The sequence below is a fragment of the Apus apus genome, chromosome 1 (assembly GCF_020740795.1).
Source record: "Apus apus isolate bApuApu2 chromosome 1, bApuApu2.pri.cur, whole genome shotgun sequence".
In the NCBI taxonomy this organism is placed as follows: domain Eukaryota; kingdom Metazoa; phylum Chordata; class Aves; order Apodiformes; family Apodidae; genus Apus; species Apus apus.
This window is the reverse complement of record NC_067282.1, coordinates 155,941,253-155,965,078: the sequence shown is the minus strand read 5'-3', so window position 1 is coordinate 155,965,078 and position 23,826 is coordinate 155,941,253. Positions and strand designations below refer to the sequence as shown.

Below are 23,826 nucleotides of genomic sequence, written 5' to 3'. Positions count from 1 at the left end.
GTTTCTACAACCAAAGAGAAGAAGAAACCCTGATTATTGAATGTGTAGGTCTCATTTGAAAACGGGACTGGGGAGTCATTGAACAGGTGCAGGGCTGAAATTCAGAAGTGGAGAACTTTTCTAATTGGAGGTCTCATAGAAGTCTACTGGGAAGGCTGTTCCCAGAGGAATATTGTGCTGTGGCTTGGCAAAAAAAAATGACAATAGAGACTGTGTGGCACAGAGTGGCTGATTCGTGGAGTGGAGTAGGGTTAATGGGGGATTTAAGTATGGACAAATTTAGATGGCTGCTCGGACAACTGCACTGTATCCATCAAGAAATGCAAGCAGGAACATACCTTCAAAAAAGGAATGGAAGAATCAATCTTAGAGCCTTGTAATGGTGCATCCTGCTGATACATACAATGAAACAGTAAGTATCTAGTGAGCCACAACCATACAGTGCGTTGGATAACAAGAGATGGGTAAGTCAGTGCAATGGGGATTTTGTGCTGCTCCCTCTGCACTGGGCCAAGTCAAGGGTGAAAGTGGTCAGGGTAGTTTGACCAGGGAAAGAGGTCTCATTTACAGCTTCCACAAAAAAGTGGCCTCATGCCAAGATCAGTGGGACTGGACATGCACCCCATGCAATAAAAATACAGGGGGATCCCTATATAATGGGAGTTCAGAAAGGAGATCTGGCAAAGCTGTGAACATCTGGTGAGTTTGATGCCTTAAGATTGTCTGGCAGCTCATAGCTTCACTGATGGTGTTTAGGACAAGGTTTTCTCACCCTGTAGTTCAGTCCTGGCTTGAAGAGAATGTCTGAGAATGCCAAAGCTCTACAGGAGAAATAGGGACCGAAGTTTATTTCTGTTACACTGCTTTCTGTGTGGAAACCAGGAGATGTTCCCAAGGGGTGGTCACAGTGTGTAGGTGACAGCATGCCCCTCTCTAAACAAGCTCTCTGCAGCTGATCTGGGAAGTTTGCTGCCTCAGGAAACCATTAAATTAAATAGATATTTAATCTGAGGAGGGCTGGGGTGGGTGGCTAGAATGGCTTGATGGAGCATTAACACCATTTGCCACTTATTAAGAGAAAGGCAACTGTGCTTGGGGCTGTCAGATGATCACCATTCAGCGAGGATCCTTAGCTGAATGGAGATAAATCAGATGGCCTTTTTCGGTCTTATGCCTTTTATACCTCCCCCCCCCCCCCCCCCCCCCCCCCCCCCGTGCCATGTTCTGATGACCTGATAATTTGTTGCTGCCTTAAATAGGTTCCCAGTAAAACCCTCATTCTTTTCATATTGTAACAAGATTACCATACAAGATGATGACGTTTGTACCTAAGCCAAAATGCAAAGCAGTTTACACGTGAAACAAGTGAAACCATCTAGAAACTGGATTTACAAAGGTCTTAAAATGGGCCCAACCCACATGGAAGGTGCAAGTGGCTGTTGTATCAATAATGAATTAAAAAGCTTAAAGGCTGTGGCAGCAAAACAAGGAAATGTCTTGCCTCTCTGACACTCCCTTGCATCCTTTTCTGTGGAGGAAGTTGTTTCTGCCATCCGTTACTGATTCACTCAGGCTGCTTTCCAGTTTGGTTTGAATGCCGATCCTCTAATCAGCTGGAGAAAAGGAGTCACTTATATAAGCCAAGGGAAAAGAAATGCTTCTGTGATACGGCTCACATGAATAGCTAGGACTGAGCACTGGTTGACTCCTGAAGTTCAGCTTCTGCATCTGCTCACCCGGTTTCTTTAGGGCACTGTTGACTGGGACGACTGGCAACTTGGGAGGCTTTCCTCTTCTTACCAGTCCTTCTCTTTCAAGGCTGTCGGTGAAGGAAAGTGGAAGGCATGACTCCCTCCTCAGACAAAGAGCTCAACGGGCTAGATAACCCCAGCTTTGTGGTGAGTCTGCTCTTTTCTGAAGGGTAATGCTTGCAGAAATGGGTGCAAGCCCTGAGACAGGAGGAGAAAGGGAGAGTTGGGGGCTTGGACTGGCTGCAAGGATGCTGGTGTGTGGTAACCGTCTGTCTCGGCTCCTTTATCAACAGGAGTCCGATGAATTATTTCCTCTCTACAGCTTGCTGCTGTTGCTGCTGCTGCTGCAGGCTTGGCATACTTACTTTCTACTCTCTGGCACCTTTTTCACTTCTTTGCTCTCCATTATTTGTAAAATGATAGTGTAGATGAATGTCAGTGCAAGTGTATCTGTACTGAAAAGCAAGTGAGCTTGTGGCTGTGTCCCTGGGTACAGCATTTTATAATAGACACTTAGCCAAGTGAAGAGTGTGTTTCTTTGTCTTCTGGATCAGTTTCTACTGGGGTAAATTGGCAGAGAGATGGGGAAAAAAAGAGTTCTGAGAGTCAGCAGGGGAAAGCACCCCATAGGGTTACAGCAGGGTGGTAAAAGCTGTAAACGATGTGTCACTTCAGGGGTGTGCAGTGCACTGGAGGTGCTGTGGGCTGCAACAGACTGGGGCAGCCCCTTCCTATCTCACAGCAGGAGTCATCTCCATTAGAAACTGAAAGAGGTGCTTATGTTGTGACAGCAGCTGTGAGAGTGTGGGGTCCTGACGCTCTTTTTACCACAGTACAGACAACCTGCCTGGGACACATTGGAGGAGGCATTTAACCTCTTGGTGTCCAGGCTTCCCATTTCTCAGGTAACTCTTGGTGAATGGGCTGTGAGCAGTAGGGGTGCTGTGCCAGCTGCAGGCAGAGCCTAAGAGCAATTTCTTTTGCTATTGTTAATGGTCTCCATTTCTACCTGTTCTGCCATAATGCAGATCAGGCTTGTGACTTTCTCTGGTTTGAATCACCCCAAAGAAGGCAGAAGATGGAGTTCTTTTACCCGTGGTTCAAGTAGCTCAGTTTCTGACTGCCTTACTGGTGTGCTTATTTAAGATGCTATTGAGGGCTGTGAGGCTGTGCCTGGAGCCTGAGATATGCAGCAGGTGTCCTGGCCCTCTGCGTTTGTGGGAGAAGCTGGGCTGAGAACCCCAGCAGTGCTTCCCCATTCCCACTCTGGAATGCTCCTGCCTTGTCCTTCTGACAGTACCACCAACTGGCTGAAGTTGGAAGGGACCTCTGGAGGTCTACTTACCCAGCCTCCCTGCTGAAGCAGGGTCACCTAGACCCAGTTGCTGAGGACTGTGGCTAGACAGTTTTAAATATCTCTAAGGATGGAAATTCCAGTCTCCCTGGGCAACCTGTGTAGTCCTTGGTCACCCTCACAGTGGAAAAGTATTTCCTGGTTTCAGGTGGTTCCTGTGTTTCAACTTGAGCCCATTGCCTCTGATGCTGTCTTCTCCTGTTATCTCCACTGCATCCTTCTCACACTGAGCCCTGCTGGCTTGGGGCAAGGGGGTGGTCAGGCATTCATGTGATGGTCATGTGGGGCTGCTAATGGCACAGGCTCTGCCCTGCTGGAATATGCCTTCTAGTTAACACTGGAAAAGTTGCAATGCAAGGCAAGGAGCTTACTGCTGTCTGCCTAGATAAGGGTTCGTCTACCCATGGTGTTATTCAGGAGTAGCTGTCCCCAGATAGCTCCATGCATGGGCAGTCTTAAGTACCTTGCTGTACATTTGTTAATCCATGGCTCAGGCTCTTGTTCTGAAATGAAAATGTCTCCACAGGGAGTTATTCAGGAATGTCTTTTGCTCTTGAAGTTCATGCCTGAGCTCAATTTGAATTAACTCTGCCTTCACCTGTCTATTCTAAAGTAGCTGTAATGCTCCCAGCCTGCCTAGGCTGGATAAATACGTGAGTTTAAAGGTGTTGCAGAGCACATTTTCAACAGTGTGATCTAGAATGAGACTTTGGAGACTCAGTCATGAGAATGGAAACCTGGAGGTTCCAATCAAATAAGGAAGTCTTTCAGGATTAATCTCCTAAACCTACAAAATTTACAACTGAATGTCACATTAATTTTACATCCCTATAGGTACTTAGGCCATGGGTGGTACTGCAGCCACCTTGTTTTGCTGGGCATTTTGATGTCTTCAGGTTCTAGCAGGACTTGGAGGACAAGAAAAAAAACATCTGATGCTGACAAACAGGTTGAGCTTCTCCTGACAGGAGGTTTCTGATCCTCCCTGACGGAGCAGGGCATCCCAGCCCAGAAAACCCTTTGCTCACTGCATGCCAAGGACTTGCTGACTGGAGAAGGGTTGATGAAACAAATGGTTTGGGATCTTAATTAGCTTTTGCATTTGTCTCAAAGCATTGTGGCTTCTCAGGCAGCCTCCCCCTTCCTCATGTGTGTGTGTGCAGGGGTGTACACGTACGTATGCACATGCTGGAGTGGTGCATATCTCTGTGTGTGTGTGCGCATGTGTGCTCAGGGGTCAGGGTTGGTTGGAAGGAGGAGTGGACAACCAGGGGCATTTACTTAGTTTAAAAGCTGTGGCAATTGAAGCAAAGCAATAAGCAATATTTTGCTTTCCTTGGCAAAATGTGTCTTTGTATAAATAAACTCTGCAAGGCCTACAGCTCCCTGGGGAGCCCTGGGGCTTCTGGCTGCCTGGGAGGGGAGCTCAGCCTTCCTGGGGAGCTATTGCAGACCCTGCCACCTGGGTCCAGGTCTCCAGGCTGTTTCCCCATCCCCAGTGCTGCCCCTTCCCTGCAGCATTCCTCTGGGTGCCATTCCCAGGGCAAGTGGCCAAGCTGGGGCAGCACCCCAGTAGCCCTGCTTTGAGTCCCTTCTTGTGAATGCCAGGGCTCCCTGTCTGCTGATGTCCCTGTTCCTCTGCAGAAGCAAGGCTTTCTTGTCAGACACAGGACAGCTGTGTTTTTAGAGGCACAACATTTGTAACAGGGAGTGTAAGGACATTGGGAAGAGAAGACTTAAGAAACTGAAGTATCAAACATGCTTCTTCTCTGTAATTAGTGGCAGCCAAGTTGTTTTAGCATATTTTATTAAGAGTGCTGGTTGGGTGGGACAGCCAGGAAGGACAGAGGCCAGGGGACAATGAGAGCAGCTTTCACTGATTAACCCACTGCCCACTCTTTCTTGCTTCTGGTTGCAGTTTCCTCATCCTTAACTAGACATGAATGACTTTAAGACACTTTGTCCAGATGTGCATTTGAGGCTGAGGCACCCTTTAATATTTCTTCTGGTCTAGACACACATGCATATAAAAGTTTTCCATAAGTGTTTTTATCTCTGTTTCAACTTCCCAACTTGCTCTTCTTTTTCTTCCTGCCCTTGTTGAAAACTATAGATGAGGTGTTGTTCCAAGACATGGAGCACAGATGCAAAAGAAGCAGCTGCTGGGTGACTGTGGGGCTGGGCTGTGACTAACAAAGGGTTTCTCCTGTTTGCCAGGATGAAGATGGGAGCCACTACTGCTCCTCACCTGACCGTGTTGCCTGGGGCTCAGAGGAAGGTGGGGACAAAGGCCACAGGGGTAGCAAGCTTGCCTACACTGTCACAGATGTGCCCCCCTGGTACCTGTGCATCCTGTTGGGAATTCAGGTGAGACAGGGGAGCAGGTGGAGGCTGGGGGTGGGTGGAAGCTTAATGGCTGTTCAGCTGGTTAATGTGAGGTCAAAGCTGAATTGGGGAGTGCTTCACCTTCATGGGGCATGACTGGATTTGTGAGGCTGGATTTCAGGGATCTCAAGTCCTTCCACCACGCCCTGAGCATTGAATGTTATCCTTGTGCCCACAGCTACTCTGCCCCTGGAAGTGCAAATGGAAGGCAGAGTCCTGGGACTGGAGCCAAATAGTTAATAAGAACAGGTTGGATGCTTCAGCTGAAGTTAGCCAAATGTCTAAGGGCTTCTGAACTTCTGCCTTCCCATGGCAATCAAAAATAAGCTGAAAGGCACACTCTGTTTTGGCTGGTGTCCATGCCTAGGTGTGTTAAATGACCCAGTGCCACCAGTGCCATGCTGGGTGTGGAGCCTCAGGGAAGAGAGACCTCAGGGAGATTCAGATAATGATGAACTGTGCTTGAGACTTGGTGGGCATTTTGTACTTTGTTTCCTGAAATTATCATCTCAGACATAGAGTGTATTAAGACAAGGTTTTCTGAACACATCTGCATCATAATTTTAATAAAGCATGTCTCTAATGAGCACAGTGAGTTTCTGAGTGCCTCCAGTTCCACCACTGCAGTCCTGTGCTCTGACGAAAGAACTGGGAAGTGGTTCCAACTGAAACAACTTTGCCTTGCCCATTGCTCAGCACAATTTAGGTTAAAATTTGAAGCACAAATAAGTTTGAATAATTATTTTCACATCTAGAAATTAGCTGAAGGTCATTGTAGAACTATGTCTGGGACTCCTCAGAAAAATGCAATGCCTGATTTATTCCGTTGTAATGGTTATTCATAATTCCACTGTATGAGAAAAGCTACAGATAGCAAAGAATGGGTAGATCCAATTTGCTAGCTTTTTATACTGTCCTTTGAGGTGCAAATGAGATGGACTGAAATATTTGTGCTCCCTTTGCCTGATGGCTCTGCCCCCATATTTTGGGATGTCCCCAGCTTCATGGAAGAGTAGCCCCATCAGTTTTGTCTGCAGGTGCTGAGGATAAACTGGTTGTATTTGACAGTGAAAGGGGAATCTAGAGCACTACAGAAGGTCTTTGGGCATGGGAAGTTGGAGAAGTTTGTGGGAGTGCATTGCAGTTCTTGTAGATGCCTTGGAACAGAGCATTACAGTTGTCAGAATAGAGGATGGGTAATACTAGTACCACCCAAACACAAATCTTTGACTTACTTTTAATTTCCCTCAACAACATGGGAGTACTATACAGCCTGTTCTGTGTCCTTCTTCACCCAGTCTTTCTCTGTGGCTCTTAGCATTTCCTGACAGCCATGGGAGGTTTGGTAGCCATCCCGCTGATCCTCTCCAAAGAGCTTTGCATCCAGCATGACCTCCTCACCCAGAGCCACCTGATCAGCACCATCTTCTTTGTCTCAGGGATTTGCACCCTGCTGCAAGTCCTCTTTGGAGTCAGGTAAGCCAAATGCAAGAAATGGGACACTCAAAAGGTTTGTTGCAATTACTGTGTGCTTGGCCACCAGTGTGCTGTAGAGCTTGCCTATCAGTGAGGGTCATTTGGTGCCCCTGGGCAACCAGGGCAGATGCCAAAGCATCCTGAAATCACTGGACGTGATAGCTTTGCAGGGCTACCTAGTTGTTCTGATGTTTGCATCTCCTGGTACTTGATGCACCTTTTGTTGGGCTTTGCAGGAATCTGTCCTGCAAAATAATAAAGCACTGAAACATGCAGTCAACAGTTTCTGCTTGCTCCCTACTCCAGGGACCCTCCAGCTGAGGCAGGACCTTTCTCATCTGGGCCTGGGATCAAGGGCGCACAGATTCTGTAGGGAACTCTAGGGCAGGGGATAACTGGGAAAAGTTGAAGCCCATTTGTCAATCCTCAGAGACTCAGGGAAGAGCTCTGCAGCACATTCTGTTCGGTGGTGCCACTTCGCATGCTCAGGGTCTTGTGGCACAGTCTGAATGTAAGCAAGTAAGTCCTCTTTGCTGCTGAGCTGTTGAGTGGTGAGGAGGTGAGCATAATGTTGGCATTCACTGCCCAGAAAATGCAGTACGTAATAAGAGACATGGCTGCAAAGACTCCCCCTTGCCACAAAGACCCCAAATCTTTGCTGGCCTTGCAAAATTTCTTTTATTCCCCACGTCATGACACTGGACTGCATCTCTTTCCACAGGCTGGGTTTTCCTCCAATATGGTGGGAAGCTGTGTTTCTTGATTCACAGGCAAAAATCACACCTTCTTTGGCTTCCAAATCTGAGGGACTTGATTGAAACTTTTCTACCATCAAATCAGTGGTCAACTGCCAGCTCCACAAAATGGTTTTATGCCTCCTGTTTCTTTTCCCAATTCAACTTTTCCTCCTCTGTCTGCCCTAATAAGTGGCTTTAGGCAAACCTCTCCCTGGAAGATGCTTCCTTTCTCCTACATTCCTACAAGATTAGTAGAGAAGGAAAGACAACCTGATCATGAAAAAGAGACAATATGGTTCTTTTCAGCTAGTTTAAATTCAGGCTGGGGTGTATGATCGTGGATGTGACTGCTGGTGTGATTCAGGCTGGAGTCCTTCCAGGGACCCCTCAGATGCCTTGGTGTTGTCCCCTGCTCGCTGTTAGATGAGGAAGAAAAAGTAGCAGGGAGCCTCTCCCATGGTGGAATAGCTAAATGAGGAAAAACAAATTTGGTAAGGAGTTGTTCCTGTAGGATAAACTTGAATGATTTTGCTATGCTGAGGACACAATTGCCTTGTTGCTGGCCCCAACTATAATGCATGAGGACATTCCTGACAGAAAGGTGGGAGTCAGCCTGTGATGTGGCCAGAGGCAAAACCAGGCCTTAGGAGACAGTTGGAGGCAGATTTTTAAAATCCTTCTACTGTTTTCTGAAACCCTGTAGTAGTTGATAACTGTAAATCACCAACAAGACGGCCATGAAAGTTGTAAATAACGAGACAGAGGGGATGCTTTTTCCTGGAAAAGATCCATCCCACTCTCTGAGGCTCTGGGGACCCCCCCAGCTAAGTGCTCTGCACAGTTCCCAGTGTTTGTATTTAAGACAGACTAATTTGGAGGAGAAGAGGTATGGAGGTGATCTCTTAGTGTGGCACAGGGAGTGGACATGGTTAATCTTACAGATGCCAGCCTGGTTAGCCTGGCTGGCATGGTGGCTGCTCAGAGGGGTGTGGCTGCCACCTGCAACTAGCCTGGGAGAGAAATGGAGAGTGTCAGGCAGGGAAAAACTATGTAGTCTAAAAGACAATATTGGCACATGAACGAGCAGATGGGAACTGGCCATGGAAATGGGAAGGTTCCCACCAAGACTTAGTACTGTTCAGAAGCAGCCCTCCAGAAGCAGTAGCCAAGGGAAGAGCCCGACCCACTGCAATCTGCAGCTTGGTTGTGTTACACAGCATGAAAAAGCAGTGATGGGTCCCAGATAGTCCCTGGAGACAATATCCTAGAGGCTTCAGAGGAGAGACACAAATCACTTGCCATTATGTTTAGCCTCCTTCAGCAGATGCTTGGACATCGTGTGGTGATGATCAGAGCACAGTATTTCCTTCTCTAAACCCACAGCTTTCCCACCTGCAAACCCTGCTGGAAAGAGCTCAGCATGCCCCATATGCATCACCTCAGCACCACAGTTTTGCTCTGAGCCCACCCATGCCAGTGCTGGCTGTGAAGTATCTTGAGGGCAAACACAGCAGGAGCTATAAATCTATTGTTAATTCCACAGCGGTGGCAATGAGCCGCCTCTTTTTGTTTATTTTTTTTGCCTAGCCCACAAAATCCTTTGAAGGCTGCAACATGTTTGGCTGAATGCTGTGAGTAAGTGACTTTATGGATGATTGATATTCAAATATACTGGCAGAGCTTTGACAGTGCTTCGATTGTGCATGGCATGAGTCATTGCAGAGGTGTAAATATTTGCTTCAGGTGACGGAGACATGGTGCTGTTACAGTTATGCCATCTCTTATTGTCCAGCTCTTTCCAGAGAAAAGGGGAAGTGCCTCTGGTTCAGGGAAATCCATGCCCTGTAGAAGCACTCACTTGGCTCACTGCCCCACTGCTTTTCTGGGCAGACACCACGAGAGCTCCTGGCACAAGGAGAGGTTGCTTTGGGAGCTGCTCCCAGAGGTGCTTCCTAAATGGAGGGAGCTGAGCCCCTTGGGGGTTTCCCTTGGATGATTCAGAGCTTCTGTGCCAGCCTGTGCCCTTGGGCAGCTTTGGTTTTTTTCACAGATGCTAGAGGAAAGGCTAAAAAAATGTGCACTGCAATGGGAGCTTAATGCCTGGGGGGCTTTGAAGAGCCAGTTGGGCCTTTTAGGCCTCTGTCTCCATTCCTCCATGCATGGAAGGAGAAGAGGCTGGTGTGGAACAGGCTCCCAGAGAGGCTGTGGAGTCTCCTTCTCTGGAGACTTTCAAGACCTGTCTGGATGCCTTTCTGAGTGATCTGCCCTGCTTTGGAAGGGGGCTTGGACTCGAAGATCTGCAGAGGTCCCTTCCAACCCCTAACATTCTGTGATTCTGTAGCTCACAGTAGCACAAGCCCAGTACTACAAAGCTCTGTATGAAGCCAGCAAACTACTTGCTGGCCTGAGGGTTATTCCGAGCCAGGAGAGAGGGGGAGCAGCCCACAGGTCTCACCCCAGCCCATGTGCTCAGACCCACCCATACAGGTCTCCTTTCTAGTGTTGGTAGAAACAGGGCAAAGTCCTTAGCTTTGAAAAAATGTACTAAAAACCAAGTCACATTTTCCACTGCTCTCAGTCGGAGGACGGTTGTGATGAGGGGAGTAGCCAGGGCATGTCCTTGTGTTCATGAGCAGGTTGTAAATAAAACTGAGGCAGCTGGAGGGGACAGAGGAAGCAACCAGATATTGGAAATATCTGGGCCTAGGTTGATGCTAAGCTTTTTTCAGAGTCTCGCCATCTTTCTTCCTTGTTCTTCTTCCCTCCTCCTTCTCTCCTCCCTTCCCTCCTTTTCCTTTGGTTGTGGTTCTATGCTGTGCAGCTCCATGGTCTAGTCACACCTTAGGAGGAATACTCTTTCTCTAATGCAGGGTAGCAGAGTTTGGCTCCAGCACCAATGAGACTCTCCATTGGCAGAGTCTGAACATGAGCTCTTCCTCTATATTGCTCTTGAGTGTAATGGGCAGCAATACCCATCCCTGGTCACTGATGGAGACCTGCCAGAGCATTTCAAAAGATACTGTCAGAGGCCACACGCAGACTGATTTTCAAATGTATTTTGCTTTCCTTTCAGTCATCTCTATAGACCTGGGTTTCTAGCATTCTTGATTGTCATCTATTCCCTCTGCTCTCCTTCCAGGTTACCTATTATTCAAGGAGGCACTTTTGCATTCCTGGCACCAACCCTGGCCATGCTGTCTCTCCCCAAGTGGAAGTGCCCTGCCTGGACACAGAATGCCACCCTGGTCAATGCCTCTTCACTGGAGTTCATTGAAGTTTGGCAGACGCGGATGCGAGAGGTATATATTACATTTTCAGTGACACCTGCTCTGTATCCGGGCTGTTTGCTTTCAAAAAAGAACTATACCATGGCAGGGTCATCAGTGCTGGAGAACCCTCCAACCCCAATGGATCTTGGTTCTCACGGGTCTTTGCAGCTTCCTAAGCACCTAAACTCCATTAGGAAAGTAGGTACTTCACTGTTGCTGAACAGGGGCCATACAGACCTTGGCTGATTTAAGGTCTCTGACAAGTCTCCACTGGTCCAGCCAGATCCTTTCTCCATGGAGTGGGGTTAGCATTGAAGAAAGAAGGGAGGTAAGATGTTTCCATGGAAGAGAACCTGTCTCACAGGAAACCTCATAAAAAGAAATGCAGATGCAGAGCTTACAGTAAATATTAAGGAAAAGTGAATTCTAAGGTAGTCAAAGAGGAGAGGAAAGGTCAGGGCTCTCAGTGCCTTGTCCTACATCTATTGCCTTATCAGAGTAGGTGGGTAAATTTGCCTCTGCCCATCAGTATGTTGGGGTGCTTTGCAAAGTGCTCAGGAAGTGTTGCAAGCTCATGAAGGATTTGCTGTGCAGCACAGGCTGCCCTCCCTACTGACACTCATAAATCTGCCACAAGGGCACTGCTGCTTTCTCCTTTCAGGCTGGGTGCTTCACCCCACCCCTGTGTTTCTCTTCCCTTTGGAGCCAGGGGAGGGAAGGTACTGAGCATTACCAAGAACCCAGCCTGCGTTTATCACCAAATGGCAGAGAGCAGTAGCCTCACCCCTGCATCCCCTGCCTGGAGCTGACGTGAGCAGCAAACGTTATTTCAGGATGTAATCACTAGTTCCTTGGCAGTGGTTATCAAATATGGAAAAGTTCAGAGTGATAAATGTGTCCCCAGAAGGAAACCGATGCTCAGAAAAAAACAAACAGAGGCTGTAACGAGCCCACCTGCTCTACTAGTGTGCTAAAATGCCCCAAGCCCTTCCCAGATGGGAGATGAGTGGAGACCATGGCCCAGCTCCCATTTTCAGGGTAAGAACTATTCCCAGTATTTTAGGAGAGCAGGGAAGCTGATGCATGCTTGAGTGGCCCAAAAGGACAGGAAGGAGGTAGACTCTGGAACAAAATTAGCCCTGATGAGGACTCAACCCATCAGCCAAGGGGAAAAAGTTGGTGTGCTGGTACTTTGGTGGTCCTTCCTCACATCTTATACTCAGCCAGGCTCTGCTGGAACAGGGAAGCCACCATGTTAGTTCATCCCTGGAGGATGAGCCTGACTCTCACACTGGTTTTACATTGACTTATGAAGAAAAGCCTCAACAGCTGGAGCTCCTTTCAACCTCTGCTCTCTTCCTCCGTTTTTCCAGGTGCAAGGAGCTATCATTGTAGCTTCCTGCTTTCAAATCTTCGTTGGATTTTCTGGCCTGCTTGGATTTCTGATGAGATTCATTGGCCCCCTGACAATTGCCCCCACCATCACCTTGGTTGCCCTGCCTCTTTTTGACTCGGCCGGGGACGAGGCAGGGCAGCACTGGGGCATAGCCTTCATGTAAGTGTCACTTCCCCCAGGGAAAAGCTGAGGGTACACAAACCATCTACCTTTAATGTGAAATACAGTGTTGCAGTTTGTAGCAGGGTTCTCCTGGGTTTGAGGTTAATTTATTGAACACCAACATGTGGCAGGCTTGTGCAAGACAGCAGCGTGTCATAGGTTCTCACCCTCCCAGAGGTCCGATCCCTCAGCAACAAAGCAAAACCCGAAAATGAGTTAAAAAATGTGATTTTTGTGGAAATCCAAAGTTTAAAGGTCAGTAGAGAAACAAGTCTTTCTTGTGTCTGGCTCCTGAGGAGAGACTCTGTCACAGCTGTCTATGCACACTGTCTTACACACTCATTATTTGTGTGAAAAAAAACATTCCTGAAATGACAAAGTTGAGCACTCAGAGTTAGGTATTCCTTGAGTTAGAATAGCTGGTGCTTCATGTATTGTTTTCACATGACAAGGAGGAATTGTTTTCTTCACAGAGGGCCTGGGGGGCTCTGGAGAAGTCTTTGCTTGTGGCTTTGTAGCACTGAGTGCTGTTTCAGGGGTATTTGTGTGCGTGCTCTTGTGCATGAATGTATGAGCGTGCTTGGTGGCAGGATTTCCTTGGCATTTCAGAAATGAATTCAGAAAGAATTGCCAATGGTTCCCCTGCAGATTTGGCACCTTCAGATCTCTAATGCAGACTTCCACTTGGGATAACATGCAACAGGAGTAGGTTGTTATCCTCTCTATGGGCTACCATGAGTTTTCTAGTGTTTTCAGAGCTGCCTTTGGAGACTCAGGAGCCAGGCTTGAACGCAGTCCCAGGAGGGCAATGTGCTGTTGTGGGGACATGCTCCAGTCCACTTCTCTCTGGTTCTCTTCTCCCTGCACCTGCCCTCCCAGGCCCCAAAACCCCTTCTCTACCTCCAGTTCCTCACCTAACTGATCTTTCACACCAACACCCCACATGACCCCAAACCCTGTCCCCCAGCTTTCCTTTCACAATTGTTTCTCCCACCACTTGTTGTTCCACTGCCTTGTTGTCTTCTCCAGATCTGATGAATTGCCCTAGCCCCTTTGCTTAGTCAGTCTGAATTTTCCCTTCAAAATATATATTCTTGTCAGGACTTGTTCTGTTTTCTGCCTCATTTTTCCAGTCACTGATTCCTAACCTCAGTCCCTTGCTTGACCTTTTTGCCCAACTGTGCTGCTCCACTGATGGGGTCTCAGCCTGTGTCCCTGATCTCAACCTGGGTCATTGTTTCTGCCCTGCTCATTTCTGTCTCATCTTCTGCCTGTGCTAATCCTAGTCCTTTCTCTCATGACTCAGACACCTTATCCCCACCTGATAATTGTGCTTCGAGCTGTCTGAGTTTGTGTGTTCTTTTACTGCCTTCTCCATGCTCTGTGGCTGCCATTAGGGAAAGGGGGAGAAGGGTGACGGAGAAGATGGAAGACATTGGCCATGTGGTCTCAGCCTTGCTGACCAGCCCCATCAGATCCCAGAGCCCTCATGATGGGCAACACCCATTGTTGCTTCCAGAAGCTGGTCTAGGGCTTGCTCTCTTGCTCCCTGGTGATGGTGCATACACAGGTTATCACTGGGCAAGGCCTGGGCGTACTCAAAGTTCAGAAGCTGTATGAGCTGCAAATGCTAAAACCTGAGGTGTTTCTGCTGACTGTCTGGGACCTGGGATGAATGATGTTACAGACTGATCACGACTGAGCAGATTTTTGTGAGAAAGGGTAATACCCCTCACATCAGAGGACAAGTTCTACTAAATCTCAAATTTCTGCTCCAGTCATAAGCAGACCCTGCTGCTGCTCAAGGCAAAATTACCTCCTCAGTACAAGCTATACTATGTCCATTTCCTGAACATTGCTCTTTGAAATAAGTTTGGGATATATTATTCCAGAAATATTTGGCCTGAAGCAGACATTTTCCACAGAAATTCTAATCCTGAATGAGTCAAGTTCAGCAGAATTATAAACAGCTGATAACAGTGTTTGTTAATGGAATGTGTCAGACAACCTGAATAATAAAGAGCAACACCTACCCAAGATAGATGAAGGTTCTGCAGTGATTTGTAAAGCTGCTGAGCACCTCTCTTACTGTGAAAGCACAAAGGTTGCACTAATGCAGTCTGTCTGGGCTCTGCAGCTTTAGAAACCACAAATGGAAACAAGTTCCTCCTCAGACTTTCCCACTCCTGTCATTCAGCGCTTTGAATCGTGACTGACAAATAACTCTGGCTTGAAGTCGCGGCACGTCTTTGCAGAGAGGTGAGCTTCGTGTGTCCTTTGCACTGCTGGGATTCTGCCTGCTCATGAATATTGCATCCATAGCTTCCCATCCTTTCAGGCATGGAAAACAACCGGTGCATTGTCCATGCACTTCAGCTGGTGCAATCAATTTCTCACCAAATTCTATCTGGATTAGTTCAATATATACAGTTCAGATTTGTTATTAAAAATAAAAAATAAATGAGGAGCCTTTCCTAGGCCTGGTTAACATGGAAGGAAAATGTCCAAAGTCTTCTACCAGCTCAGTAGTCAAGGTGTGATGCCCAGACCCTGCCTTCTTGCTACAGATCACAGCCTTCAGTTTCATCTGGTTGCCCTCTCTGGGGAGAAGACACACAGGGGGCAGACAGGGCTTCCCATGAGCACACCCAGCTGTGCTGACATTCATGGGAGATGTGTCCCACATGAGGGATGGCAGAGGAGCTGCACCTCATGATTGCTGCCACCAGGATGAGCCCCGGGTGCTGCTGGAGGCACACATGAGCATCCCTGTCTTGGAGGACCCCTTTGCCACACAGCCCTTGCAGACCAGTCAGCCCTGCTGTCCCCTTCTTGTTTGGCTGGGAGGGCTCTGTGGGTGCCACGTGCAGCCTCATGGTCCCAGCACAGTTTTTTTCTTTCAAAACTCAACCTTGCACAACCAAATTAAACCGTCTTTCTTTTCTCTGTGCCACACAGGAGCTTTTTGCCAGTTGCAGAGCAGCATAAGTAAACCTGAAATCAGGAAACGTATAAATCCTTTATTTCCAGTACATCTGAATTACACAGAGGTTGAGGGACAGTTTCCTAAATATCCTGTCTGGATCTTGCATGTATCTCATGTTTTTTTCTTTTACTCAATTGCCATTTTTAAGCTCTGGCAACTGTGTCATACTCAGTGATGCACCATCTGGGGGATCAGTTTTGAAACAAAAGGGGAAAAAAGTATTTAATAGAATCATAGAACGCCAGGTTGGAAGGGACCTCAAGGATCATTAGGTCCAGCCTTTTTATGTAGGAACACATATTTGCAAATGCAGCAGACCTGTCAGTGGAATGTGATGGAAAGCTTGTTCCACCCCAGGCTTGCTAATATGGGGAGCCACCCTCTGGTGCTGACAGCCCATTTTTTGGAGTCTTCTGGAGTCCTGGATGCTTCAGTAGCAGGTCTTCAATAAATGTGGGGACAGGCAGGCAGCTCAGCACCCACTTTGTCTCATGGTCTGATTTTCCCTTCTTCCAGGACTATTTCTTTCATAGTCCTGTTCTCTCAGTACCTGAAAGATGTCCCTGTGCCGCTGCCATCTTACCAGAGAGGCAAGAAGTGCCACTTCTCCCCGGTCTACCTCTTCCAGATCTTCCCGGTATGTTGGGGTTCCTGGAGACCCAGTGATCATGGCAGAGGGACTGGCCTCACCCACCTGGGGCTTCCTGGCATCTTTCCATTTGTGTCCAGCCAAGTTAGTGCTTCCCAATCCAGCCTACACAGTAAGGGGGCAAAAGTGGAGAAGATCCCCATGGTTCTGCATGTGGGGAGGGAAGAAGGGCCACCAGGTACCCCTGCCATCCCTCTGTCTCCATCCCATGTGCAAGGGAAAGGAACAGGCCAGGATTGTCCCCCACAACCGTGCTGGAGACATGGCCATGCCCTAACTGGACCCCACTGCTGCATGTGATGGGCAGGTGCTGCTGGGGCTCTCCTTAAGCTGGCTGCTCTGCTACGTGCTGACAGTGACCGACGTCCTTCCTGCGGACCCTAAAGCCTATGGCCACTTGGCCCGGACGGACACTCGTGGGGACGTTCTGTCCCAGGCTCCCTGGTTTCGGCTGCCTTACCCAGGTACCACTGCCCCCCTCTTTCCACATCCCACCGTGTTGCTCCCTGCTCCTGATTGCACCTCCCCTGTTGGCTTGCAGGGGGAGATGAAATGCCAAAAATGAGGCAAACCCCCACGAGCACCCTCGCTCTTCCTCCCCCTCACAATAAATTTCAGGGCAAATTTCACCGACCTGAACCGAGCTCTTTACTTGCAGGCCAGTGGGGAGTGCCAACCGTCAGCCTGGCTGGGATTTTTGGCATCCTAGCCGGAGTGATTTCCTCCATGCTGGAATCTGTGGGAGATTACTATGCCTGCGCCCGCCTGGCCGGGGCCCCGCCGCCGCCACAGCACGCCATCAGCCGCGGGATCGGGGTGGAAGGCATCGGCTGCCTCCTGGCTGGGGCCTGGGGGACAGGGAACGGCACCACGTCCTACAGCGAGAACGTGGGGGCCCTGGGCATCACCAAGGTGAGCCTCTCTGCAGCAGGGTGGCTGCGATGCCCTGGCCCTTCTGGAGGTTTTCCCCAGGGGTGTGTGTATGAAGGAGCGGTGTGCACGTGTATGTGCTGGAGCTGGGATGTGACCTTAGCCCACCTCTTGCAAGGCACACTGAACACTGTGCCCTGGCATATTGGTGACCACCTCAGCAGCACCATGAAGCACCTAAAGCAGAGGTGGTCAGTCCCTCATTCTCTGCTTACTGGGCAAGTGCACATAGCCATGACTCGTGGCACCTGGCTGAGGTGAGACTGGCTTAGGTGTCTTACTCCTGAGCTAACCTGGAAACTTCCTGAGAACTGACTCTATCAAAGACTGTCTGTCTGTCTCTGGTCTTTCTTTGTCTATCTGTCTTCCTAAATATGTTTATGAGGAGAGGGAGAGGTGAGGAGGGAGAGATGAGGCGAGGTGAGGCGAGGGGAGGGAGGAAAGGGAAAGGAAAAGGGAAAAGGAAGGAAAGGGTAAAGAAAATATTTAATAGGGCTTCAAACACCACATTTTTCATTACCCAAGGATGTCAATCATGTGAAAGGTAGACTATTTCTTTGGGGTTATAAAACATGATGGCAAATTTTTGTGTTTTTACCTCTCTATAAAGTTTTGTGAATCCCTAGAGTATCTTACTGCTCTTCCAAGGGAAAGAAATTTCCAGATATAAGTTTGACAATCAGATTACAGATTTTCACTGAGCCTTTCAGCCAGAGGACAGGTACATCCAGCAGCCAACTGGAAAACATTTTTAAATCATTGTCAAATAATCAATGTCATGTCATCAGAGCTGTGAGTCAGTGAATAAATGCAAAATTTGACTTACAGCTTGCACTCTATAACACTGCTTATTTCACTGGATTTTCTAAGCCTCCTTCACAATACCCATTTTTCACAGACTGAAGCATTAGTGTTTGACTGAGAGGGCTGCTTTCAGTAGGAAGGGCTGTCTGAACGGCTGCATGGAGTCCATTTTAGCCTGTTACCCCATGTACCTTGTCACTATGCTGTCTGTGCATACTGATCATGTACCTGAGCCCATTCTTTCCTGACTTGTATTTTGCTACATACATGGCATGGGATGGAGCATAGTGAAAGAGTGCCTGGACTCAAAATTGTCAGATTATAGAACATGTTCTCCCCAATGTATGCTAGGCCCTTCAGGTGGACATGCCATCCTTGCTGCTTCAGGAGAGATATATCCTTCAGATCTCACCTCTGCTCATCTTGTGCACACTTAAGGGAACAGAAAATACAGTCTCATCTCAGTCAACCTTCAATCAGTGTGAGGACTCTGGATGGGATAGATGGGGGTGCTGAGAGCACAAGGCAGATTTCATTCTGGTTTTCACATGGGAAAAAGATTTTTCCATAACAAATTAAAATGCAAGGGACATGTTTCCTCTGCTTAAACAGAGGTGTCCAGCACCAGCTGAAACATCTTTGGATATCTCAGGTATCCACAGAGGCTGTCAGATAAGGCAAAGGAGAAGCTGCTGGAAGCTGCCAAGATGCAACATCTTAAATGGTACCAGGTACCTATGTTTAAGCTGCTTGATCAAGCCCAGCATGCCAGTACTGAGCTTTCATTTCCAAGAAAAAAAGAAAAGGATTTTAAGGAGAGGTGAAGATTTCAGTCACCATATACATAGCAGGAAACTGTGCAGCTTCTTTGACCTTAAGAAAGTGAACTGATTTTCTAGTTTTCCCTACATAATTGAAATAAACTCTAAACTAGAGGCTTTAGCAACATATGCTCACAGTTGTGGTATCAACAGATTAGGTCATTTGCCTTACAGGCCAACTCCATGCACTGGGTAATTTGACATTTTGGCAAATTAAGAATCTAAAGCTTCATTCTAATCCTGGAACAAATAGATCTGTTGGCTTTTATTAAATTACAGTTTTGATGGTAATGATGTCCCAAGGTTTTAAGCCATGGAATATAAAAAGCCCACCTGAAGGCAATGCATGATTTTATTTTGAAACTCCCCTCCAAATCTTTTTCATTTATCTTTCACAATCAAGTAATACTTAACATATTTTAAAGGGATATGTTTAAGAACAACTAAGAAATATTTAAAAAGAGACACTACTAGTTACTGGGAATGTTTTTGTTGAAAGCATTCACAAAAAGCTCTTTCTGTAAATATGACATTCTTCAGATGTTTAAACGGAGGAATTAAAATAATTAATTGAATTATAAAATGTTTGCAGAGGATTACAGTTTCCCTGCCTAAGACAGGAACATTGTAAATCCTAGCATGATTCTTTAAGCTGTCCAAGTTTTGGTGCAGCAAGGCGTATCCTGAATTTAAAGTCTAATAAATATTGCTGCTTTTCTTTTTAGTTTCCACAGTCTGTAAATGTCTCTTTCATCCCTTTGTTTGGCAGATAGTCTTTTTCTTTCCCAATTACATGCTCTAACAGCTCTGAATGAAAGGCCTGGCTTGGTGTTTCATTCCATCTTTGTTGTAGTGCCCAACCAAGAAAAGGCCACCTTGGATCTTTCTAGGGAAAAAAAAAAAAAAAGAAAAAAAAAAAAAGAGAGAGAAATAACTGATTTTACTGAAGCTAGATGGGTGATGAAAGATAGGGACAGACCAAGAGACTGCCCTGTTTCCTTTGTTGACCACGGAAAGCATAGATCAGATCCTACAGCTTGGGACTGGAACAGCCAGCCAGCTCTGGTCTCCTGGATATTGGTCTCCAGGGAATGTAGGTATTGATGTGAATCATGTCATTGAAAGCCATTTTTAGATGGCAATCTGAACCCCAGTGGAAGGGTTGTCCAGTGAATTGACTAGGTAGTTACAGCTCCAGCCTGTGTGTATGCCAAGACATTTCTAGGCTGCAGCAAGAGCAAAGCTGCCTGTGTGGATTACTGTGCTCTGAATTTAATAATACATCTTTTGTTTAACAACAAACTGTTAAAAGTCCTGACAGCAGTAGGGAAGAGCATAACATCAAGTAAATAGGTGTGGATCCATGATTGCTCTCCCAGCGCCTTTCACAATAAATATTCACTGGCGTGCAAATACAGATGCTTCCCACCCAGTGTGAGCATCCCAGCTCACTGGAGCTGCATCCGAGCCGGTGCCACGGAGTGCTTTGGCAGGAGGGGCAGGCCGTGCCTGGCAGGCTGGCGCTGAGCCGGCTGCCCCTCCGTGGAGGGTGCATGACGGGCTCCTCTCCCTCTCGCCCCAGGTGGGGAGCCGAGCGGTGATCATCGCCGGGGCCTGCGCCATGCTCCTCAGCGGCATCTTCGGGAAGGTCGGGGCCATGCTTGCCAGCATACCCACCCCTGTCATCGGAGGCATGTTCCTCGTGATGTTTGGCGTTATCACGGCAGTGGGGATCTCCAATCTGCAGGTACCAGCTGTGCAAAGTGCTGTTTCATCCCTAGGGATGGGGCTTTGGTTTCCAGGCAGGTTCTTGCCGGGCTGAGGCAGAGGTAACCATGCCACAGCAAATGCAAACATTGGTGATGGAAGTTCCTCCGGGGAAGATGAGGCCATTTACCCAGAGGGACTAAATCGCTGAGGAGTCCCTGGCTGGGGCAGGGCTTGCTGGCCCTGAGGGCAGCAGGGTCACTAACGCCCCAGCACTACCAGAGCTGCTGCCCAGGTCCACTCCTGCAGGCCATGTTTACATCTGAGCATGTCTCATGAACACAACAGTAATCCGTGGATTTGGGCGATTCCAGATGTAATGGATACAATTTCTCTCTGCAGTACACAGATATGAACTCCTCCAGAAACATCTTTATCTTTGGATTTTCAGTATTTGCTGGCCTCACAATTCCCAACTGGGCAAGCAAAAACAGTACACTGCTGGAAACAGGTAAGAAATGACATCAGAAGTATTTTCTGTAACATAGCACTGAAGCAAAGGCTGATTCAGAGCAAGCTTTTAAAATGCAGTTTTTCCTGACAAAACCCTGAAACTTGTGCTTTGACTGCTGCCTGTTTCCTTCTGTGAGGGCTGTTCTTGCCCTCTGTTCTGATGCACAGTTCTAGTGGGGAAATCTCTGCTCTTCATCAGTGACTGCACCTCACCCATATTCCTGTCAGGCTAAGGACTGCAGAATGCTTCCCTGGGACACGTTCCCGGGATGGGGCAAGAGAATACTCCAGGGCTGAATCTTGATCAAGGTCATGATGAATGAGGCTTTCTTACATGCTCATACACAATAAAACTTTGTGCTTCCAAAATGCAAAAGCATACTCCTCTACTAAATTCCATCAAGTTCACTTTATTGACATTTCTAGTCACAAAGGCTGCAGTGTCCTCTCTTAAGGTATACATGGCATGCTGGGTGGGCTGCTGAAAGAGATGGGGCCACAAATTACACACTCTATAGATGCTCTATTATTTGCTTTATGTCACTTGGCTATTTTGCTCATGTGAATTAGCCCTCACAGAGAAACATCACACCTGATTAACTTGTGGTGTAATCCCAAACTAAATGTACTTATATTTCTTTGGGAATTGAAGCTCATGCTTTTGCAGGGAACTGCTTGGTGTTATCTCATGGAGGTACAGAACATGTCTGGAGAAGAAGGTAGCTTTTTCTGAGACAGTGCTATGATCTGCACTGTTAATAGGCTCTTAATGTACTTATGGGTCATCTCCTGCCCACCAGCAGCTGGGTCAGTGAATAATTGTGCTGAATAAAACTGTAGGTCTGAAACTGGCAGTGAGATCAATCTCCCTTGCATTACCAGATCTGAAGTCTTGTCTAAACAAGCATGCAGCTTGTAGCCTCTTGGCACATGGGGGATGTTGCTGGTCAAACATGCATCTCTCTGCACCGCTATCCAAAGTTTTGTTTTTCTTTTAGGAATCATCCAGCTGGACCAGGTGATCCAGGTACTTCTCACCACTGGCATGTTTGTAGGCGGACTCCTGGGGTTTATCCTTGATAACACCATTCCAGGTAGGATTTGCTGAAGTGAGCTAAGCTACTAGTTTGTGCTTGCCCTAAGGTTTGTTTTCTAATATTTTTTGATTTTGTGACTACTGCTTTATGGGTAGGAGTTGAGCTAGCAATCATGAAACACTATGTGAATGAACTCCTCCCAGAAAGGGGTGAGGAACAGGATACTTTGCTGAAATGGTCACTAGTTGGAAAAGAGCAGCTTAACAAAAACAAAGTAATTTTTCAGGAACAGGTGAGGAAAAGGTTTATTTGGGAAAAATGTCTTTTAGGGAAAATATCAGCCTAGAGCTATGTTGGTGGTTGAAAGGAGAGAGAAAGGCAACTACGAGAAGTGAAAGGAGCCAACACATGCCTCCTTCTGAGATCTGCTAAAACTGAAGCTGAACTGGTGCAGTGCAAAGCAGTAGGAAAGGCTGATAACCAAAGTTAGGATAAAGCACCTGTAGCTGGCCCTCAGAGACAGCAATGGGCTTCTGATTTTCTTCACCCCTCTGAAGGGGTAATCTAAGAATAGGAGGCACGTGGGTATTGTCTAGAAGCTTGTTAGTGTATTTTTGTAAAGAGCTTTGGAGCTAGAAAGGTTTAAGTGCAAGGGATCTCTATGTTGTGACTGGGTCTGCTGGGATTTGAGAAGCGGGTGTGAGGCACACAAGGTAGTCCTGTGCTCAGAACACCTGCTGTTTTGAACACAACACTCTCATTTTTGCTGTTGCAGGAACAGAGGAGGAGCGGGGGCTCCTGGCATGGAAGAAAAGCCACAAGGGAGAGGCAGATAGCTCTCAGCTTGTTTCCAAGGTCTACGACCTTCCTTTTGGTATAGGCACCAAATACTGTGCTGCCTCCTGGTTTCGCTATCTCCCCACTTGCCCCAAAAGACTACCTGGTGACAAGAGAATGGATGAACTGAAGGCTGCTGGACAGGAAACCAGTGTTAAAGCAAGTTCAGAAAGAGACTCTCAGATAGCTGCTGATACAAGGGTATAAGCACCTGACCTGCAGGTGAAATCTCAGAAGCAGATGTCTGAAAAGCATGTCTGCAGCCCCCATCATTTGAACATGAGTTGGCAGCTGTTAAGAGGCTGGAGCAAGAGAGTGGGAACATCTTTCTCTTCCCAGCTCTGCCCCCTGAACTACCGGTGACCTTGAGGGAGTAATCTTCTGCCCCCTGTCCTGGTTGCTTGAGAAGAAGGCATCCCTGATGTGGGCCCTGCACCACTGTCAGGCATCCCTTGCCTGAGGCCAATCCCCACCACTTTAAAGATCTGTAAAGGCAGTGCTCACCTCTCAACTTGCAGTTTACACCTCCTGCTGGCCAAGGGGAAGGAGCAGGCACCTCTAGGTCATGATTCAGCTTATTACATATTCCCATAAAGTCAGCCAAATGAATGTTGTTGTAAGAGGAGCTTAAGGTTAATGGGACGGATTGTCTTCTGAACGTGCCTCTCCCTTTCTTAGGCCACAGAGGGAATTCAGCAACCTTAGGTTCTTGACATAACAAAAAAACCCAGCTTCACTGAAATTAATCCCACCTGGGGTGCTGGGAGCAGTCTCAGGGGAGCCAGCTTTCCCCAGGGGACCAAAACCCACAAAGATGAAGGAAGCATCATCAAAGATGAAGGAGAAAATTCTTCTGCTCACAATCTGATGTATCCCTGCTACTGCTATGTCCTGTGTCCCCCTCACAGTACCTGTTTGGTCTGGTTGGGTGATTGTACCCAGAAAACCCCTTCTCTGGAAAACAGTTTGCAGATTTTTGCTTCTTTCCACTATTAGCAGAAACAGCCTTAAC

General features: G+C 47.5%; 1 protein-coding gene across 1 annotated transcript; it reads left to right on the top strand.

Annotated features, from left to right (window-relative positions):
- The first annotated feature begins 1,844 nt into the window (after positions 1-1,844).
- LOC127386882 (solute carrier family 23 member 1-like) lies at positions 1,845-23,021 on the top strand. The gene is made up of 12 exons (XM_051624556.1): positions 1,845-1,898; positions 5,323-5,472; positions 6,809-6,966; positions 10,843-11,002; positions 12,346-12,527; positions 16,033-16,153; positions 16,473-16,629; positions 16,824-17,077; positions 20,303-20,467; positions 20,830-20,938; positions 21,939-22,034; positions 22,753-23,021. Exons 1-12 carry the CDS (start codon positions 1,845-1,847, stop codon positions 23,019-23,021), a joined length of 1,875 nt encoding a protein of 624 aa, XP_051480516.1.
- The last annotated feature ends 805 nt before the right edge of the window (positions 23,022-23,826 follow it).

Excerpts from the sequence above, each read along its gene's own strand:
- LOC127386882 (XM_051624556.1), top strand. The coding sequence starts at position 1,845 with ATGACTCCCTCCTCAGACAAAGAGCTCAACGGGCTAGATAACCCCAGC. Across the intron at positions 6,967-10,842 it reads CAAGTCCTCTTTGGAGTCAG|GTTACCTATTATTCAAGGAG; the intron begins GTAAGCCAAATG and ends CTCTCCTTCCAG. Across the intron at positions 12,528-16,032 it reads CACTGGGGCATAGCCTTCAT|GACTATTTCTTTCATAGTCC; the intron begins GTAAGTGTCACT and ends CCCTTCTTCCAG.